Source organism: Nicotiana tomentosiformis, chromosome 5 (assembly GCF_000390325.3).
Source record: "Nicotiana tomentosiformis chromosome 5, ASM39032v3, whole genome shotgun sequence".
NCBI classification, from domain to species: Eukaryota; Viridiplantae; Streptophyta; class Magnoliopsida; order Solanales; family Solanaceae; genus Nicotiana; species Nicotiana tomentosiformis.
In genome coordinates, this window is record NC_090816.1 from 16,254,056 (window position 1) to 16,277,066 (window position 23,011).

Genomic DNA, 23,011 nt, shown 5'->3' on the forward strand with positions numbered 1-23,011 from the left:
ATAGATATGATTTCTTATTCCCTTTAGAAGTCTCTATCTGTAACCTGAGGTAGGGATGGCAAGCTATGCCGGGCGGAAAAAGTAGGGGCGGGTTCTCTCTTAATCCATAAAATTTTAACTCGCCCTGCTCCATATAGTTTTTTTTAATCCGCATCCAGATGTCCCGCACCACACTTGCATTCATCCGTTCCGCTCCGTAATTTTTTTTTCTTTTAAATTTTTCTTATTTTATTTTTGTAATTAATGAACGCGGGATCAGCGCTGAAGAGACTGAATGTCACTGTGTGTGTAGTCAGGAGCGGAGCTACAGTAGTGGGTGCGGGTTCGGGCGAACCCAGCGACTTTTTTCGGAACCCTGTATTTGTATTGAAATATTTACTAAATCTATATAAATATATACTGTCGAACCCAGTAACAAAATGGGTCTTGGTTCAACGGTAAGGGCTGTGGGTTCGCTGGGAAAGATGGTGGTTCGATTCTCGCAGAAAGCAGTATTTTATTTTAAAATTTAGAACTCACACACTTGAAATCACTTCAAATCCTAACTCCGCACCAGTACTGTGTCTTCATTACCATCTTACTACTGTCTCTCTTACAACTTCTAAGCCGTAACTAAACTAGGATTTAAAATTTAAGAGTTCAAAAGTATAATCTTTATAAGTTATTAAGTTTTTAATTAATAATTTATCTATTTTTAATAAATTTCTTATTATATGTATAAAGTTTTGTCTAAACCTACTGAATTCTACGGAATCTCGAAACGATACTCTAGCTCAGCTTGCCTATGAGTTGTTTATTTACTACATATTTTTATTTAACTTATATACACACATAGTCAGAATAAATATTTTACTATCTTAAATTAGAGATTTGTATTATACTTCTTCGGCAAGTGACCTGATTGTTTTTGTCATAATGGAAGAACATTAATTTATAATGTACGAGATTGGATTTGTTAAAATTAAATATTTTTTAGTGAAAAATGTGTATTTAAACTCATACCCGCACCCGCAAAAAAATTATTTTTCTTTTAGTTTAACTCGCCCTGCACTGCACTCGCATATGCATAAATCGGTACTGCCTCGCATATGTCTAAACCCACCCCGTCCCGCCCCATTATCATCCCTAACCAGAGGCTTGAGAGTGAGGTTGAGAATAAAAAAATCTTAATAAGAAAATTTCCCCCACTTAAAGGATCTTAGACAACACGAATCCGAATTAGCCCTTCAATGTAAATATCAGATACAAAGAGTAATTTAAAAAAGAAAAAGCAAATGGGAATCTCTTTTTGGTATTCACCAACCATATTGTCATGTTAATACGTTTCAACACTAAAAGGGCTAATATTCTTCTCATCCCCACATATTAGATTATGTCTATCATCCTACTTAGTAGCATACTAATATCAAACTAGGTAGGCTTATATGTTATAATCACTAACGTGTAGTTTATTATTTTATTTTTTTTTGTTTACGTGTAGTTTATTGTACTAACACTCCTAGCTAATTAGTGAAGGTGTTGGACTAATGTGATGTACACACAATGTAAATTGTTGCAAATATTTAGTAATATGACCTCTACTTATATAGTAACATATATTTGTCCTCATTTTTATTTTCATGCTAAAATGTTCAAAATTCTGATGCATGAATACTTTAGGAGCTAGCCACCTTTTTTTACCATTAGCAACTTTTTATCATAATCATAGATTCTCTTGAACCCCTTTTTCTGAAAAAAGAAAAAAACAGCTGTGTGAAACTTCATAGTACTACCTAATCATATCCCTGCAAAATCCAACCTTTACTCAAACTCACACACTTCCCTCGTCCCCCAACCACCCAGCCAGACTACAATACCCCCACGTGAACAACACCCCCCCCCCCCCCCCAAAAAAAAACTTCAATGAGAAAGAGAATAGTGGTAACTTTCTTTAGTTCTTATTTGTACAAAATCAGAGCGGCAAATGATTGAATCTCGGTAAATCATGAAAGATAAGTTATTCGTTTACGATATTTTGTTGCGTATTTAAATATCTTGCAAATGAATCTGAATGTCACTCGATGAAACAAATTACTGCACTGATAAATTTCACCCCACTATACAAAATTTGTTCCCCATCAGACATTCTTGGGACTCATCTTTCTTCCTTATTTTCTCAAGGGATTCATAAAATTAGGAGTCTTTCCAATTATTCCAGTCCTCAGGACAGTACCAATGAAGTGTAGGAGCTTGTTCATCTGCGAACAGAGTACTACACGATTCCTCACTACTGAAAAAGTTGTGCTCCTCCATTTTTACAAACTGTGGCTGATTATTGCAAAAAACCTTGTCCTTGGCATCCCCAAGAATTGCTTTTGGATTTGAGTCAAAGAATTGGAAGCAATTCAATGATGAATTTGAAGAGGAAGAATTTGATCCTCCATTGTTGGAAATCAAGAAAGCTCCAGATGATGAAATGGCAGCATAATTTGGGCTGTTTTCTTCATTCAAGATTGCACTTGAGTCACTATCTGATGACCCATCTTTGAAATCGGCAAAAATATTGGAGTCATTTATAGTTCCATTTCCACCATTAAAGCTCTCAAAGTTGAGTTCTGTACTATCATCTTCACAATTTCCAAGAGTAGTACTGTTGTTTGGCTTGCTTTGGTCAATATATTTGTCATCAGTTTCAGACTCTATAGCCTCTTCTTTCACATCAGCTTTGCTTTCATTATTTCCCCCATTTTGCTTTGATTTCAGCTCACAAATCTAAAATATGTCAAAATGTAAACAAAATCAATACCAATATTGCAAATATATAATAAATTCATTATCTTGCAGTTTATAAATGGGTGTCGAACAGATGGTAAAAGTTGTGATCAAATGGCCACAAATTCAAGTTACCAAGATAAAGACTTTTGCATATATGTAAAGTAAAATTGTATAAAATAGATCTGATATGTACCGACCCTTCTCTTTAGTCTGCACGTAGCATAATTTTAATGTATTAGATTAGCATTTCTTAAAATTTAGATTTTCCTAAATAAATATTTATCTACACATTTGTCCTCACGAGTCAAAATAGTGAAAGCAGTCTCTAATTCTTGTAATAGGATAGGCTATCTATGTTACAATCCTTATGATGTAACCCTTCTCCGACACTGTGTGATATAGGATATTTTGTGCACCGGTATATTCTTTTCTTATTTGGTCCATGTCAAAAATTACACTAGTAAAATGTGTTACAAACCTTTAAAAAAAATTAACTAGTGATATTCTTGAATAAAGCTTTATACTTAATGACCTAAAAACCAGTTATACCTCTTTCAAGAGAGCTTCATTGTCATGTTGGAGAGATTCATAGTTATGTTTGAGAGAATCAAAATTGGCTTTCAGAACATTGTAATCTCTCTCCAATTGCTTTGTCTTCCACCGCGCACGGCGGTTTTGGAACCAAATAGCAACTTGTCTTGGTTGCAAACCAAGTTCTTGAGCTAACTTCACTTTCCTTTCAGGATCAAGCTTGTTTTCCACTTCAAAATTCTTCTCTAAAGCCTTCACTTGATCAACCCTTAGCCGCCGTTTCTTCTCCGATCCATGGCCGGATTCTTCCACACAAGCTTCTTCATCTAAGCCTAATTCTAACATGGATTGAAAGTCTCTTGAATAAACTTGACTGTTCCATTGGTGGTGGTCATCTAAAACAAGGACAAAAGAACTTGAGAAAGACATAAAAAAAAGGAGAGCACATGTAAGTAATAAAAATGTGTTGTTGATTTTTATGTATCTCTATAAAAGTTGTACGTAGAAGGGAGCCTTAAAGTTATCCATGTATGATCAATAGGTCACGGGATTAGTCAGGAGTTTGAGTCGTGAAATCAGCCATTATGGTGTCTATAACACATCCTTGCGGGGCGCGACATGCATAAACGCGGGACACTTTGTGTACCAAAATATTTTTTTACTAACGGTTTTATACCAATGTGAAATTGATGTGAAATTAGCAATTTTTCATGTTAAAACATATTAGGGTAAATATTACTTAGTCAGTGAATATAATCCTAAATTCTACTGTATTTTACACCATCAGCTTAAGGTGACATACAATTATGGATAGCTATATATAGTAATTCTGATTAACTAAAATAACCTACTATAACCAATTAAAAATTTTTGATTGCGTAAAAAAATTTAGTACGACAAGTACTAGCTAGGTTAAATCTATATTGTTAAGAGTGATGTGTAAAACTAACTAAAACAGGTAAGTAATAATAAATCGCTAATCTTGATTTAACCAAACCAAATTCCATGTTCCCCATGATTTTCTTGAAACTTTCAAGATACAAGGGGATTAGAGCATAGAAAAGGCAAGTGACAAGAAGAACTGAAGTAGACATGTTATAAGAAAAAGAACAGAATTTCATAAAAACATAAAATAAGAATAAAAATGAGAACTTGAAGGTAATGTAATTAACTAAGTAAGCAAAGCACCTGTAGTATTTTGACACATGGACATCAAAGGCACACCCAAAGAATCAGAGCTACGAACTCTCTTCATTATTGCAAGTTTCTTGAAAGTTCACTATTTTTTTGGTTTTCAGTGGGAAAAATTGTATAGAAAGTGAGAGAAGAGAGCTAAAAAAGGAAGAGCAATGTAAAGAGCAAGCAAGCTTTAACTTTTTCTTGTCACTTATATTATTCACTTATAAAAAGACATGACAAGAAAAACTTGCACCACCAAAACCAACCAAAATGACACAGATTTTGGTGAATTTAGAGAAATTGTACAAATCCTCCTTATCTCCATTGGGTACAAATACATAGTTCTCCTTTTTAATTAATTCCTCCACTTCTGAGCCCATCATAAGAAGTACAAGCAAAACTAAGAAGTTAAAAACAATACTAACAAGAAGCCTAATAAAACAAAATCAAGAACTAAGGCAAAATTCAAACTTTCATTATTTCTCAATTAACTTTAGAAGACAATGGTCTAAAAGGAAAAGTTGAGGGGAGAGACAGAGTGGATGAAGAAGAAATAGAGAGATCAATTCACAACACAGCTGGCCTAGCTTATTTTTTTCTCTCTTTAAATAAAACCAAATCTGGGGTCAGATGTAGGGTTAGGATCTGACTGGGGTTAGGTGTACACACATTTGTATTTTTTGGCAAATGAAATGAGCTTTAAATTCAGTGCAAATGCAACTTGATTTGTGATACAGGCTTTAACCCCAGTAAACTTGACTTTTTCATAGGAAATCTTTTTCACTGAGATCAAACTTGCACCATGTAAAAGTTACTGTGCAGAAGACAGACTTATCATTATTTTTCCGAAAAAGGGCCAAAAATGTCCTTGAACTATCTAAAATAGCTTAAAAATGTCCTTCGTTTATTTTTTATACCAAAAATATCTCTGCCATCTATATTTTGGACCACAAATGTCCTTAAGCTGTTAGTCTTGTCATTGAAGGTGATATGACAGTCCAACTGGTTAGATTTGCTTACATGACCATCCACCTAAGTAATCCAACATGACAAAATTATTTTTTCGGAAAAAATTATTTTTTCGGATTTTTAAAAAAAAATACAAAATCAACACTTTTCCGAAAAAAGTAAAAAAAACTCTGGAAAATGTATTTTCCGAAAAAATAATTTTCCGGAAAAAATATTTTTTCGGATTTTAAAAAAAAACACAAAATCAATACTTATTCAGAAAAAAGTAAAAACAATTCCGGAAAAATATAGAAAATAATTTTTCCGAAATTTTTTTACTTTTTTCGAAATAAGTGTTGATTTTGTGGTCCAAATGCCCTTAAACCGTTATATATTTTTTCGAAAAAATTATTTATTTCGGAAATTTTTATTAAAATACAAACACTTATTCCGAAAAATATAAAAAATTCCCCAAAAAATTATTTATTTCGAAATTTTTTATTAAAATACAAAATCAACACTTATTCCGAAAAAAGAATTTGAGATAGTTTAAGGGCATTTTTAGCCCTTTCCCCTTATTTTTCCGATTTTTATGAGCTGGAAAAATTAACAACAAATTCTTGCTTCTCACTCTTAAAATGACGGCCCTCACGTTCAAAGACTCGCTTACGACTCGTTTTGGATGAGAGATATAGGAATAATTAATCACCCGAGTAAATTTAATAAAAGACAAGAGTGGGTTGTTCTAGTGGTGAGCACCTTCCACTTACAAGAGGTTGTGAGTTCGAGTCATCCCAAGAGCCGAGGGTCTATCGGAAACAGGCTCTCTACCCCAGGGTAGGAGTAAAGTCTGCGTACACACTACCCTCCCTAGATTTCACTAGTGGGATTATATTGGGTTGTTGTTGTTGTTGTTGACTAAATTTAAGAAAAGTTTATCTAATGTTTGGTTGATATTAGTTATCTCGAGATTATAATATTTTTTTTATCCCAATAGAAAGGTGGAATAATTAATCCCGAGATAATTAATTCTGAAATAACTTCTTTTCAATCAAATTATATTTAGAAAAAAAAATCCTAGTGTTGTATCCAAACACTAACAAGGAAAAATAAAAACAAAATCAACACAAAAAGAAAAGAAAAACAAAACCACTTTCTAGTCCAAATCCTTTTTTTTCAGCACACTGGTTTTTGGATAATGGATTCACATGTTTTTATGAGAGAGATAGAAGAGAATACCGGCTTGACTTATTTTGGGTGGCTAGGCTGGAGCCGAGTTAATTGAACATATCCCATTTTATTTCCTCGGCGCGGTCGGTGCGATTAATTGAAAGATGAATTCTGTAAGTCGAAGCTCACTAAAGAGAAAAATGGGATGAAGTGGCGTAACGAACAAACGAATAAATTATTATAATAAGGGATGTTATTTTTTTTATTTATACCCAATAATTATCGTTCTATACATATAGTTAATAAAATTCTGGACCGTCGCTTGGGAAAGGGTATAAAAATTGCACGGACACCCTATTTGGTTACCCTATTTAACATATACCTACTTTTTAAAATTTGTTTAACTTGTACCCACTTTTTAAACGACTTCACGTCCTTTTCTCCTCTTTCTTCTTCTTCTTGGCTTTAAGTGCATGGAATCATTGGTTACACTTTAGACCTATTTGGCCTTAAGTGTATCTAAAGTGTAATTTTTCGTTTCAGACTTGTTTGCTTTAAGTGTAGAAAAATATTTGTTGTATTTCAGACTTTTTGACGTTAAGTGCATTTGAAGTGCAATTTTTCACTTCAGACTTATTGGTCTTAAGTGCATGAAAACATTGGTTGCACTTAAGACCTATTTGGCCTTAAGTGCATCTGAAGTGCAATTCAGACTATTTTTTTTAATTTCAAACCCGATATGTCTGAAATTGATCGTAAAATAGATAGACTTGCAAAAAATTTTACAAAGTGAGTATAGGTTTAATTGCGATCCCAAAATGGGGTATAAATGCAAAAGCGCCCGAAAGGGTGTGTCCGCCCCTTGGACCCATGTGCTTCTCAACTGAACTTAAATCGAATAATAGTTCCAGAAACAAAGCAAGCAAAGTTCTTCTAATCCAATGCTAAGGATTTCCTGATTTACTAGCTTTAATTATGAATATGCAATGACTTCGACGAACTTAGGTAAAACATGAATGTGCAATAATTTCCAAAAATTAACTTGGGTCAAGACACTCATAGTCGTCCCCCACCCAAATACGAAAATTTCATAACAAAAGGTACTACTCATAGTAAAGCACGTTTTGAAATGGTAAAAACGTCATTTCCTTTAGTGATTTTTCACTTTTATGAATGTATTATATGTCCAAATCCACTGACATTTTGAAGGGTTTTGCAGACTATCTTATTCGTACGAGAAGAAAATAAAGAACTTGGGCCTGCTAATTTAAGCATGTGCAGTAAAAATATTAACATGCTTGAAATCTGAATACACCTAATCTAATTTGGTCGCACTGACAACAATAAAGATATGGAAAAATGACTATCCAAATTAAATGCTAGCCATTGACATGCAGAAACTAGCTTAAATTTCGGATCCATCGTACATTTAAACAAAAGAAATATCTGTCTTGTCTACATCGATCAGTTTTTTAATTATTTTACAAACATTTATTGATTCAATAGTTTTCTCTAAACATAGTTGCTACATTATTATTTTAGAACATTTACTGATTCAAGAGTTTTCTCCAAATATAGTTTCTACTATATTAAAATAATGAACTTTCGACAATAGGGTTTTGCCTGCATGGGTGGATATAGCCTTTCGGATAGGGGTTCAATTAAACTCATAATTTTCGACATGAAGTATGAATTTATATATAAAAACCTACTAAAATTTTAAGAAATATTAGATTTGAACACATAATTTTAACAGTATAATGATTGCAATATTAAAAATCTTAAAAGCGGAACCAATAAAATTTAAATTCTGAATTCGTCGTTGGTTTGCGTCTCTTTGGACTAGCTAGTCATCTGTTATCTGATTCTTGTAAGAGTAAACCTCAAGTAAGTACGATCAAGATCTGGATTTAAAACCCCAACTCCAACCAAGTTTTTTGTTGAATAAGTGGAGTACTGGGATTTTCAAGCTGTGGAATCTAAGAAATGTTTAAGTGGAATTTTGGTTGTCGTCTAGGAGTATTTCTGCCAGAAAATCACATCTAAATATTGACGGATCAAGATTTATATTTTATGCGTTTAATTTATATATTCTAGTCATTAAACTCATTACCCTTTTAAATTAAGGGTTTCTTTTATTCCCAAGTTTCGCATCATCGTCTCAACAGAAACCCCACAGAAAAAGGAGAAATGATGAGTTGTGTGCATGTGGTTTAATCATTCAACAATATAAAAAATTGAAGGAAAAAACAAAACATTCGAAAGAGCCTTTGTTTGGCTCTAGGAGGACATATAACGCAAAGCAAAAGCTGTCCATATGGGCTATGGCCACATCTCGGGAAGAAAATGAACATTTGATTAATAATATATACAATATTATTGGATATTTGATATCCGATTTAATTAATTGTTGCACTTCTTACTACGAATAATCATGTAGCATTTCATTAAACATATATGATTAGTCTTATCCACTTTATCATCCGACACCGCATTGTCAAAAAAATTTCATATATACATATAAATAATATTTTTTTAAAAATAATATGTGTATATACAAACGGCAGACACCACCCGCAAATAAAATGTTAAAGTAAACCTTAACTCGAACAGAAAATAAAGTCTTAGAAAATTGAAACTCAAGATCTTGCAGTATAAAACAAATCGTGACAATAAACTAAAACTATTTTGCAGAAAATTCTGCGTCTCTAAAATTAAGTTGATGATTTGAGCTAAATTCGTATTCCAAATTGACCTATAAGAAAATGTCACAATCAAACTTTTTTTGTTTGATATGTTAAATATAGTTGTAATAAAATTTATTAATTTTATTTGATATTTAAATAAACTATAAAATAATAACGAGAAATTTTCAGAAACCACTATTGTTTAGTAGCTATTAACTTCCTATAGCTACCATATACATAATTACTTCCTATAACTATTATTCAGTTATTACGGTAGTGTATTCGTTGTATTCGCGCTACTGTATTCATGAATACAGCAGCAAAAAGCACCTAAAAATCAGGGTACGCGTATGTATTCGCGTCATGTATTCATGAATACAACAACAAAAAGCGCCTAAAATCAGGTCAGTCTAGCTGCACGCGCATGTATTCACATGTATTCGCGCTGCTGTAATCATGAATATAACAGCAAAAAGCACCTAAAATCATGGCAGTCCAGCTGTATGCGCATGTATTCACATGTATTCGCATCATGTATTCATGAATACAGTAACGACAATCACCTTAAAAATAGGTATGTCCAGCTATCTAATAACGAAAATAATATCAATTAGCGTGATACACTCTTAATATAACTCAACAAAATTAATTCTAACATGCCGCATTATCAACCCAATTAATTAGAATTTTTTAGTTGTATATAACTTTTATATCTAGTGTGTTTCAATTATTTTTTTTTTACTGTTGCATTCACTAGATTTAATGTTTGTATTTACTATATTCGCTATTTTATATTCAGTGTATTCAAATGTATTTGAATTAACAGTATTTTAGTTATTCCTAATACATGTTACTACTGTTATATTCAGTATATTTCATTACTTATATTCACTGTATTTCTATTTGTATTCAGTGTATTATACTTTATTTCATTTGTTACATTCCATACTTTAATATTAGGATGAGTCGTAGTAATCCATATGAGTTTGAAGGGATTAAGACCATTCATGAGGTTATAGAGGATTTATGACTATGTTATTGTAAGACTCTGTAAGTTTAACAACCTTGATATCGTTATATATATTTGATATGGTATTTTGAGTGGAGCATTTTTGAAAAAAAAAAGTTTGAAAATTATAATTTTTTATAGTTATTAATATTACTACTTTCGAATATACTTTAAATTATACACAGAATATGAGAAAGTTTATGAAATTTTCTTTATTGTAAAGATAGAAATTATTTTCTCACAAGAAAAGAAGGTTATCTTTTACCATTTTAAGAATTAAGCGTACGAGAATTTTTACTCTTTATATGAGATTAGGAAAATTATAAGTTGAGAAAATATATGTATTTTTACATGGATGTTTTACTGAAATAACAGTGTATGTATTTATTTTAAATAGTACCACATGACCATGATAGTAGGGTACATAAAGTGTGTTAAAAGTAAGAAGTATTTTAATTAATTTTGAGATAATTTTTAATTATGTAGATAATTGGATTACTTAATATATTTGGTGGTAAAATTAACTAGGAAATTAAAATTTTTGGGATAAAGATTAACATGGCAGCCTCACCTTATGGGAATGGTGACTCTTAAAGTCATTATATTATGTAGCAAGAATTGAGAAGCGAGATTTGGCAAAGTCTTAAGAACGCGAGTCATTCCATTTAATAAAGAAGAGTCATATGTTCATTTGAAGTAAGTCACAAACTCATTCTTTATGTGCATCTGATAAGAATTCAAACGTACTTGTTTGTGTGTTATTAACGTAAGTCACATAAGCAAGATAAGATCTTCAACAATTCAAAACAATGTAAGATTTTGCAATTATAAGGGAGTATGGTGCAATCTTTCTCGAGAATATCATACAGATTTTTCCCTACTCCAATCTTGCCGTCACTTGTTTTGTCGCAATTAATGCGTGTTTAAGGGATTGTCAAGAGAATCGACTCAGGTATGTTAAGGCTAATCCTTATTTCTTTTGGCATGATCCATGTAACGATACGAAAACATAATGTTATTCCATAAGTGGTTCTACTCTTAGTAGTTAAAGATGTCTATGTTATTTATTCATGTAATGTGATATTCAAGCATGTCCAAGCATATTCCTAAATCTCTATTGAGGTATTTGATAAAGATATTAATGTTTATAATATAGTGATACACACATCTTCATGCATATTCATTTACCACCGTGCTACGGTCGGTCGGGCAGTTACCATCGGTTGGGCAGTTATGTATCATTATTTATCACTGGTTGGGCAGACATGCATATTCATTTACCACCGAACTACGGTCGGTCGGACAGTCATGCATTTACCACCGAGTTACGGTCGGTTGGGCAGTTACATATTTACCATCGAGCTATGGCCGGTCGGGCAGTCATGCATTTATCATCGCGCTACGACCGGCCGGACAGTTACCACTGATCAGTTGGGCAGTCATACATCATACGATATGGATAAGAGTCTCAAATAGAAGAATTATATATATAAGTCGATTAAATACTTAACGAGATGAAGAAATCACAAGACGGAGGACAGTTAGTATGATCTACGTTCAATTTACACTACTGTCATCCTACAACTTTCTTGCGTTATTATCAAAGCAAAAAGAGATAAAAACAAAAACCCAAAATGTGATTGAAGGTAAATTATCATATCTTACGAGTTCCGTTTGATGTTTAGTCCACAAGGCAATCTGGATCTTGCTTGTATTGGGTTAGTAATTGCGGGTAATCATTGTGGGTTATGAAAATTAAGGGGCTTATTTTGTGACATTGTTTCGGTTGTATGTTAATTTATTTTATGTTCATTGTTATGTTTTAGTTCCGCCTTACATACTCGGTACATTATTCGTACTAACGTCCTTTTGTTGGGGACGCTGTCTTCATGCCTACAGATATAGATAATCAGTTTGATGAGCCCTCATAGTAAACAAGATTGGCATTCAGCGAAGGATCGGTAAGACTCCACCTCATTCGGAGTGCAACCGAGTCTATGAGTCATCGGGTCAGAGTTTTGCTACCGACTTATGGGTAGGCTGGTACCCTGTCCCATTTTATGTCAAATAATCTTAGAGGCTTTGTAGACAGAGGTTCATTTTGTACAGTATGTCAGAGGCCTTGACGGCCCATATGTATTCATATTTTAAGAAAGATGGTTCATTGATATAATGTTTGCCCACTTATAGTTATGCATTACAAGTTGTGGCCATGTTGGCTCATGATAGTTACAAAAGGAATGAGTTCAGTTAACTCGACCTATGTATGTTCTAGTTTTGGTTGAATGATCATGAGTTACAGAGTGGTTCGCTCGGGCCAGCACGACACCGGGTGCCAGCCACGCTTCCCCAGGTTTGGGGCGTGACAAAGTGGTATCAGAGCAAACCGTGTCTTAAGAAGTCTACAAAGTTGTGTCCTAGTAGAGTCTCACTTATGGGTGTGTTACGCGCCACATTTATAACTGAGAGGCTATAGGGCACTTAGGAAATGTTACTCTTCTTTTCTTTCCAGATCGTACCATAGAGCTGAGTCGTAAGAAGTCAGTATAAAGCTTTTGCCAGATTTTGTATGCACTAGAGGTGCATATATCACAGTAGAGCTTTTACGGCGTAATTTCCACCTATGTTGAAGGGAGGTCATGAAAGAAACAGAAGATACGATGCGAGATTGAAAAGTAAGTAAGGTAAAGGTGAAGAAGATACGAGATACTCAAGTACTAAAGGTTGTGAATAGTCGAGACTTCGGATATAATTTGGGTTTTAGTTTAGTTTACAGAGGAGACCGTAGTGAAAATTTTGTAAATCTCTAAGAGTTAACATTCGAGGACGAATGTTCTAATGGAGGGAAGGATGTTACATCCCGTACTTTAATATTAGGATGAGTCGTAGTAATCCATATGAGCTTGAAGGGATTAAGACCATTCATGAGGTTATAGAGGATTTGTGACTATGTTATTGTACGACCCCGTAAGTTTAACAACCTTGATATCGTTATATACATTTGATAGGGTATTTTGAGTGGAACATTTTTGAAAAAAAAAAAGTTTGAAAATTATAATTTTTTATAGTTGTTAATATTACTACTTTCGAATATGCTTTAAATTATACACAGAATATGAGAAAGTTTATGAGATTTTCTTTATTGTAAAAATAGAAATTATTTTCTCACAAGAAAAGAAGGTTATCTTTTATCATTTTAAGAATTAAGCGTACCAGAATTTTTACTCTTTATATGAGATTAGGAAAATTATAAGTTGAGAAAATATATGTATTTTTACATGGATGTTTTACTGAAATAACAGTGTATGTATTTATTTTAAATGGTACCACATGATCATGATAGTAGGGTACATAATGTGTGTTAAAAGTAAGAAGTATTTTAATTAATTTGAGATAATTTTTAATTATGTAGATAATTGGATTACTTAATGATTTTGGTGGTAAGATTAACTAGAAAATTAAAATCTTTGGGATAAATATTAACATGGCAGCCTTACCTTATGGGAATGGTGACTCTTAAAGTCATTATATTATGTGGCAAGAATTGAGATGTGAGATTTGGCAAAGTCTTAAGAACGTGAGTCATTCCATTTAATAAAGAAGAGTCATATATTCATTTGAAGTAAGTCACAAACTCATTCTTTATGTGCATCTAAAAAGAATTCAAGCGTACTTGTTTGTGTATTGTTAACGTAAGTCACATAAGCAAGATAAGATTTTCAACGATTCAAAACAACGTGAGATTTTACAATTATAAGAGAGTATGGTGCAATCTTTCTCGAGAATATCATACAGATTTTTTTTTACTCCGATCTTGTCGTCACGTGTTTTGTCGCAATTAACGCGTGTTAGAGGGATTGTCAAGAAAATCGGCTCAGATATGTTAAGGCTAATCCTTCTTTCTTTTGGCATGATCCAAGTAACGATACAAAAACGTAATGTTATTCCATAAGTGGTTCTACTCTTAGTAGTTAAGGATGTCTATGTTATTCATTCCTGTAAAGTTATATTCAAGCATGTCTAAGCATATTCCTAAATTTCTATTGAGAAATTTGATAAAGATGTTAATGCTTATAATATAGTGATACACGCATCTTCATGCATATTCATTTACCACCGTGCTACGGCCGATCGGACAGTTACTATCGGTTGAGCAGTTATGTATCATTATTTACCACCGGTTGGGCAGACATTCATATTCATTTACCACCGAATTACGATCGGTTGGGCAGTTATATATTTACCATCGAGCTATGGCGGGTCAGACAATCATGTATTTACCATCGAGTTACGGCCGGTCGGACAGTTATCACTGATAAGTTGGGCAGTCATGCATCAAACGATATGAATAAGAGTCTCAAAGAGAAGAATTATATATATAAGTCGATTAAATACTTGACGAGATGAAGAAATCTCAAGACGGAGGACAGTCAGTATGATCTACGTTCAATTTACACTACTGCCATCCTACAACTTTCTTGCGTTATTATCAAAGCAAAAGAAGATAAAAACAAAAACCCAAAATGTAGTTGAAGGTAAATTATCATATCTTACGAGTTTCGTTTGATGTTTAGTCCACAAGGCAATCTGGATCTTGCTTGTATTGGGTTAGTAATTGCGGGTAATCATTGTGGGTTATGAAAATTAAGGGGCTTATTTTGTGACATTGTTTCGGTTGTATGTTAATTTATTCTATGTTCATTGTTATGTTTCAGTTTCGCCTTACATACTCGGTACATTATTTGTACTGACGTCCTTTTGTTGGGGACGCTGCCTTCATGCCTGCAGGTATAGATAATCAGTTTGATGAGCCCTCATAGTAAACGAGATTGGCATTCAGCGAAGGATCAGTAAGACTCCACCTTATTTGGAATGCAGCCGAGTCTCTGGGTCATCGGGTCAGAGTTTTGCTACCGACTTATGGGTAGGCCGGTACCCTGTCCCATTTGATATCAAATAATCTTAGAGGCTTTGTAGATAGAAGTTCATTTTGTACAGTATGTCAGAGGCCTTGACGGCCCATATGTATTCATGTTTTAAGAAAGATGGTTCGTTGATACAGTGTTTGCCCACTTATAGTTATGCATTACAAGTTGTGGCCATGTTGGCTCATGATAGTTACAAAAGGAATGAGTTCAGTTAACTCGACCTTTGTATGTTCTAGTTTTGGTCGAATGATCATGCGTTACAGAGTGGTTCGCTCGGGCCAGCATGGCACCGGGTGCCAGCCACGCCTCCCCAGGTTTGGGGCATGACATCATTATATTTTAAAATTAAATATATTCACTATTTATATTCTGTTCTATTTTAATGTTTGTATTCAGTGTATTTCAATGTTTATATCCTGTATTCATGCGTACTGTATGTACAGTATGCATGAATACAGGTGTATTCGGTTGTATTAAAAAAATAGAGACCTTCGAAATACATACACATGCAAACAAAAATGTATTTATACAAAAATACAATATGTTTGAGTGAATTTGTATAGAATATAATATATTTGTATTATTGTATATGACTAAATAGCAAAAAAGAGAAGACAGTTCGTCGGAGATGGCGTTTTCTGGCAAAGACTCCTTGTATCGCTTCACTACCTCTTCCATTACAATTTACAATGCTTCCAATTCGACCACTTCTTCCTCTTGTCTCTCTTACTTACCGTGCTAAGAATCCCTCTTTCTTTTCAATCTCTCTGTCGCCCAAGGTATCTCTGCTTCCTTTTTTTGATTATAGATTTACTTTCATATTTCTGATTTTGAGATTTTTTGGCTTTCTTTCATGATTTGTTTCACGTTCATGTATCTATGATTCGAAAAGAGAGAAGAAAGAGAGAAAGAGAAAGAAGAAAAATTTCGAGAGAGAATCATGTGTTAACTGAAAGAAAGAAAGAAAGAAAGAGGAAAAACATAAATAGCGTATTTCATGTCTCAATTGTAGTATATATTATAAATACTTATTTTGCTATAAAATATAAAAAGGTAGTTATAGATAATAATATTTTAAAATAATTTTGGTTTATAATAAATATGGTGTATACCTTTGCTATAGGAGGTAAAATTTCCAATAATAAACTAAAAAAATATAAACTTGGTTAGAGTTGGGTTATGACTCGTTGGTCAAGCCCGTTTTGATTCGCTCAAATTCAACTTCATCCGTTCATTTGACATCCCTAATAAAAATGTAAGCCATACTTAGTTTCATTTCTTGGGTCTTCATGTTGTAATTTTGTAATATAATGCCGGAAAGTCCATAGAAGCATTTTACATTCAAATTTGTTAGCTGTATTTGAACTGAAAGTTTCTGCAATAAGTATGGGAAGAGGAAGATAGTAAGAGACCAAGATAAGGGATGTAGTTAATTAGTGTCTCTGACCTGCACTATATACATCAACCATGACATTTTCCTTCCTATTTTTGTGCTTATTTTATATTTTAAAATTTTTGTGGGGTATTCCCCATAGCTTTTCGGAAATTGTAATTATATACTCACTTCGTTCACTTTTACTTATTCACTATATACTTTGCACACTTCTTAAAAAATAATAAATGAAATGTAAAATTTACCATCATACCCATATTAAATAATGCATATTTTTAATGGATTTGAGAAAATGATTTGAAATGAGTAATTAATATTGTTGGTATAACAGGAAAAAAAAATTGTCTTCTCTTGATATGATAAAAGTGACATGTAAAAGTGAAAATCTATTTTTAGAATACTGGACAAGTAAAAGTGATCGGAGGGAGTATATTTCATCAATAAAAACTTTGGAAAAAAATCCAAGCTTCTTGATTTGGGAAATAACAAAATAAATGGAAGATACTCCCTCCGTCTCATATTAATTAGGGCTGCTTATCGGACGGATTGGGTGGTTAATTACTATTAACGGTTTGGCTTAACGGTTATCGGCTTTTAAATGTATTAATCCGCTAGCCACCCGGTAAGATATCGGGCGGATTGGTATCGGTTTAATTCTTATCAGGCGGTTATCGGGCGATTTATCGGCCTAATTCAATCTATATTACGTGCATTAATTGTTTGTTGACCGCATAGCATACAAATTCAGAATAGAAAATTACACATTAAGTCCAGACATACATGTTTGTTAGCGCCTACATAAGAATGATGTAGTGTGTCATGTGGTGTAGAGTAAAAAAAGCAGAACACATTGTAGTCTACATTACATCCCAAAGCAAACTATGAAATAATGTAATTAAGGAAAAAGTAGTTCTAATGGATATGCCATTGTAACTCCTGCTAGCTATAACATGGATCATACAAGGATATCAAATTTCATTGAGATAACTATGTGATTGCCTGGGTTTATATGCAAAGGAACAATTTCAGTAGTTTAGCTCATTAAATATAATGGTATCTAAGCTTTTATTAATTTATTCATAGTACAAACGAAGCAAAACTACAATAAACGTGCGGTCCTTCCCTTTTTTTCTTGTTCATGTCTCTTAGAAAGGTAACAATATATTAATAATTAACACAAAGGCTGTGCTAGAGCCATATTTACAAATTTAAAAAGCAAAAATATGAGCTTGCTCTTCATACTAGGGCACTAAGATACAATGCTGGAAGCCTGGAAGTCGACGAGATAGAGTACTGCGGGTGGCTGCTAGAGTGCTGGTTGAATTTCTACTGAAACTGGTTGAATTATGGTCAAATAAAGAGAACCATAATTCTGCTGGTGGCTACTGGTTGAAGTTTAGGCTTTAGGGTTATGATTATTTAGGAATTAGGCGTTAGAACTTAGAGATAGAGTAGTGGAAGAAGTGGAAGGGTTTTTGATATTTAATATATATATATATATATATATATATATATATATATATATATATATATATATATATATTCTTAACGGGTTAACGAATTATCTGTTAAAAAAATTAAATAATCCGCCCCCAAATCGATAAGCTGTTAATAAAAAAAATTCAATATGTTCCCCGTCCGTTAAACCGTTAACCCGATACCAATAAGCCATTAAGATTCAGTTTTCGATTTCGATTTCGATTCGGTTTTGAACACCCCTAATATTAATAGTCATGGTTACCAAAAATAATTGTCTCAAATTATTTATCATTTTAGAAGTTCAAGACAAAACTGATTATTTTTTTTCTTTTTTTACCCTTAGTAATAATTGTTCTTGAAGATAGAGATAACACATAAATAGAATAAATATTCAATAAAAAGAGATTATATCTTAATTAGATATAAATAAGGGTAAAATAGTCTAATCACTTTCCTAATTAATATTTGTTAAAAGAGAGTGTAATATGAGACGGGTAGTACCAACAAGAAAATGATTGGTTAAAAAAAAAAAAAACAAGGCAGCCATATTTTAATAGTTGCCATATCTTTGTATTACTTTGACAAATTCCAATGCGTTGAAATTCATCAAAGGAATTTAATTAATTTTATACTCCTAAATACTACTCTCCGGTCCACTTTAATTGATAGTATTAATTAACAATGAAATTGACTATAGTAATCTTAATTTGCTTATTGGAAATACAATCAATATTCCTTGGTTCTTTGCTCCAAAGGTAACATTGGAAAAAAGATGTTAATTACTTCTTGATATCTGAAAAAATTTATTATTATGAATCACAAAAAAAATATCAAAAAATTAATTAAAGTGGCTCGGAGGGAGTAAACTTGCAAATCAACTTTAGCCTACAAATTGATTGTCGTATAGAGTCCTACAAATATTAAAATCATAAAAAAAGTTTTTTTTACAAACTCTATGACTTAGCATGATTGGGTACAAAATTAAGGGCTCGCATTTCTATTCTTTGAAATTTTAAGAATCAATAAAAGGAACAGTGTTATTACCTGATTTTATGTCTTTGATGTTGAAAACATGTTCTAATTAAATTATTTTGTTACAGTTAGAGATTACTTACTTTAAAGAAAAGTATAGGATCCTAATAAGCAGGAAAAGCTTTAACCACTAACAATATTTTCAAACATAAGAAAACAATAAAAAGATAGACACTTGTCGATTTTCTTCACAATCAGCCAAATCTCCACGCTTATCTTGCATTTAGACAGGTATAAAACACTAGAAAACAATTTAAAAAAACCTTTCACTTTTTACTTCTTATGCAATCTGCTCTAGTGGGATCCACACCTTTCATAATAGAACAAGGAGTTCAATCCAAAATCCAACATCTTTGACCCTTCTTGTGATTTTGTTAATCTTATCCTCAAGATCATTATCTTAGGAATTTAACATATAATACCAGCAATAATGTACAAGAATGTTTACACTATTCGTGTATTTTAACGTGTTTTAATTTACTTTGTTAGATGTTCGGATACAGGAAAGGCGTTTGATGCCCCAGCTAGGAGATGTGAGAGGTTGGTCTTGAATAGCCTAAGAAAAGGTAGGGATAAGCCGAAAAGTATTGAGAGAGGTGATTAGACAAAACATAACGAACATGACCCTTGATAGGAATGTAAGGAGGTCGAGAATTAGGGTAGAAGATTAGGTTGGCGAGCGTCTTCTTCGTTCATACTAGTAGTTTTAGTGCTCTAAATAATGCTAGTCTTGTATTCTTTGTTCTTAGATATCTATTACTATCTGTTGGTTCTTGCGATTTGGTTTTGTGATTGTTTTGTTGGTATTGCTGCTTATTGTTATTCCCTGTATTTTACCTTTCCTAAGCCTTTTTTCCTCTTTACCTTGGTATCTTTTCTGAGCCGAGAGTCTACCGGAAATAACCTCTCTAGTTTCTCTTAAGGCTGTCCGACGGGACGGGCCGTCCCACTTAATTCTAAACGGGAAAGGCCCATGTTAAACGGAACACGGGATGGGACGGGATGGCCATTTCGTCCCGTTTGTCCCGTCCCGCCTGTCCCGTCCCGTCCCGCCTGTCCCGCGTCCTTTTTTTTTGTTTTTTGAATTCTAGTCGTTGGGCAACGGCTCCAATTGCTTACTAAATTTTAGAAAATTTTTATTATGCTACAAAATAATTTTTTGGTATATATTATCCTACCGTTACACAAATATTATGGTATATTTGTGAAATTTCTGTTGTATTAGGTAAGTATAAAACTAATCCAACTAATGCACCGGCTATTAATGAAATAATTTCAAAATTTAAAAAGTATTTTTTCCCTATTACCCAAGTTTATTTAATTTCTACTATACTTAACCCATCTTTAAAATTAAGAGGTGCAAAGGGACTTGTTCGTAAAATTTATGAGAATTTAGCAATTCAAGAAAATGAACAACCATTTCTCAAAGACTGCCAAGTTAACATATATTCTTATGTTAGATCAATTTTTGATAAATATAAATCTATGGAAACAACAGGTGGTGAAACTGCTCCTTCTATTTGTAAGTCTAGAGTAGAAGTTCTATGGGAAGATATGGATGATTTGACAGGTTTTGATTCCTCTATTGATGATGAACTTGATTCTTATCTTAATCAAGGATTAGAAGGTATTAAAGATGAAGAGGGAAACGAACAACTTTTGGCATGGTGGAGGGAGCGTGGCAAGACTTTTCCAATACTTTTAATAATGGCCCGAGATATCCTTGCTATTCAAGCATCATCAGTAGCATCGGAGAGTGCTTTTAGCGCGACAAGATTTCAAATCGGAGATCATAGATATTCATTAGCAGAGGACAGCCTAGAGATTTCCGTATTATTCAGAGATTGGATTAATTCAGAAAGAAGAAATCTTGGTTTTGAAAAATTAACCACTAGGGAAGAAGAAGAATACAATGAGATACTTAGTACTGGGAGCGATGACGGCATGGAACTCATGGAACATCAATCAACATTGCCAATTCCAGAACAATGTCCGAGAGAAATTATAGATAAGTTACAACGAAGTTATATAGGAGCTTACAAATATTAGTATGATAATTTGTAATTGGCTACTAAGAGGCCTAGTTCAAACAGAACCCTTCCTAGAAGGTGGCTGCGTAGATTATGTGCTATTCAAAAGAATTATATTTGTACGGGAGATTTAAAAGTTCTATTAATAAAATAAAAGGCTCTAAGCATTGAGTTGTCTTACACTCTTACTTAGTTACTTAATGGCTTGAAATTATATTAAATAAATTATAACTCTATTATAAATTTATAATTACTAGAATATTTCATTACAGGTCTTTTGTTTTATATTTGATAATTCTTTACTTAATTTCCTAATTTCCGTTTAATTTTTAAGTTTATTAAATAAGTCAAAAAACTAGCTGTTGCAAACTTTAAAAACTTAGTCATTGTCAAAAGAATAGCCGTTGCCAAACTCAATGCTTAAATAATTTTTTTTTAAAACGGCACTTAAGGCCCGCGAACCCGTCTTGTCTCATCCCATCCCGTTTGTTAGCGGGACGGGATGGGCCTACCGTCCGTCCCGTCCCGTTACCGTCCCGGCTAAATATCGTCCCATCCCGTCCCGTTAATTTTGTCCCGTCCCGTCCCGTCCCATTGGACAGCCATAGTTTCTCTAGGTAGGGGGAAGGCAGTCAGGCAGAGGCGAATCCAGAATTTCAAGAGGATGGGTGCACTGTCCTGAAGAGGTGAATCTAGAATTTACATTTGACAGGTTTAACTTTAGTCTTTTATTATGAATCCACTACACTTTTAAAATTATAGGTTCAAAATTATATTCTTTTTGAAATTTCAGTAAATTTCACATATATATTTATGTTCCGTGCCGAAATAATACCGTTCAAAGTAGGATTTTAACCCCAACTTTTACTTGTAGAGGTGCACCCAATAATAATTACACCATAAGAGTTTTTGAGCATGATTTCATGCACATATATTTAATTAATTTTGAAATAATATAACATTATTATACATGGTTTAGAGAGAGGAGTATGGGTTCACGTGAACTCATATCCTCAACCTGGATGCGCCTCTGGGGAGAGGAATGCGTATATACTACTCTCCCTATATCACACCTCATTTTTTCTGAGGGGATAGGGAGTTTTTTCAATTTAAGTGACATTATTCGAAATGAGATTATTTATTTATTCAAAGTTGCCACTTGGAATAATTTATGGTACCCCAAGTCACCGATTTATTTTAGAATCTCAAATCGAGGAAATTTGACTCTTATTTATGGTCTGCGAACACAGAAGATCGGGTAAGGAATTCTGTTAACCCGAGAGAACGTGTGAGGCACTCCCGAGTTCCGTGGTTTTAGCACGGTCGCTCAACTATTAATAATTTGCCTCGTTATCTGATTTAATACATGTTTTAAATATATATGTGCATTTTTATTCTTTTTAACCGCTTTTAATTATTTATGGAACTTATTTGAACAAATCGCGATATCGTAAACTCATTTGTTTTTGTACATATTGCGAATCGCGTCACGTAAAACGCACCCGCAATTTATAACATGTTTATTTTTATTATTATTCGAAGTTGAAGTCAAGTCACGTGAAACGCGCACTTGAGTTGGGGTTTACGTATCGTGACCATGCCACGATAACTATACCCATAGTCACGATGATTTATTAATCGCGCCTAAAGCAACTAGTACGTGTTCATGATTTATTTTTCCTTACGGGTTTGAGATCTGTGTAAGGTCAAGAGCTATGAAAATCAATTGTGGAAAATGGGTCAGCTTTTGCTCTTACTAAATTGAGCCTCACAGAAACTATTTTGGACCAGATAAATAAAATTGGATCGTAGTACAATTGGCCCTTTAAAACCAATTAATGAGTATGCCCAGTTACTAGTTCATCAAACTA

The 23,011-nt window shown here is 33.2% G+C and overlaps 1 protein-coding gene across 1 annotated transcript; it reads right to left on the reverse strand.

The window, feature by feature from the left end:
- Positions 1-2,053: 2,053 nt before the first annotated feature.
- LOC104086389 (homeobox-leucine zipper protein ATHB-6-like) lies at positions 2,054-5,045 on the reverse strand. The gene is made up of 3 exons (XM_009590633.4): positions 4,474-5,045; positions 3,304-3,680; positions 2,054-2,751 (listed from the first exon to the last, which is right to left on the reverse strand). The coding sequence occupies exons 1-3, from the start codon at positions 4,538-4,540 to the stop codon at positions 2,173-2,175; spliced, it is 1,023 nt and encodes a 340-aa protein (XP_009588928.1). The 5' UTR covers positions 4,541-5,045; the 3' UTR covers positions 2,054-2,172.
- Positions 5,046-23,011: the final 17,966 nt, after the last annotated feature.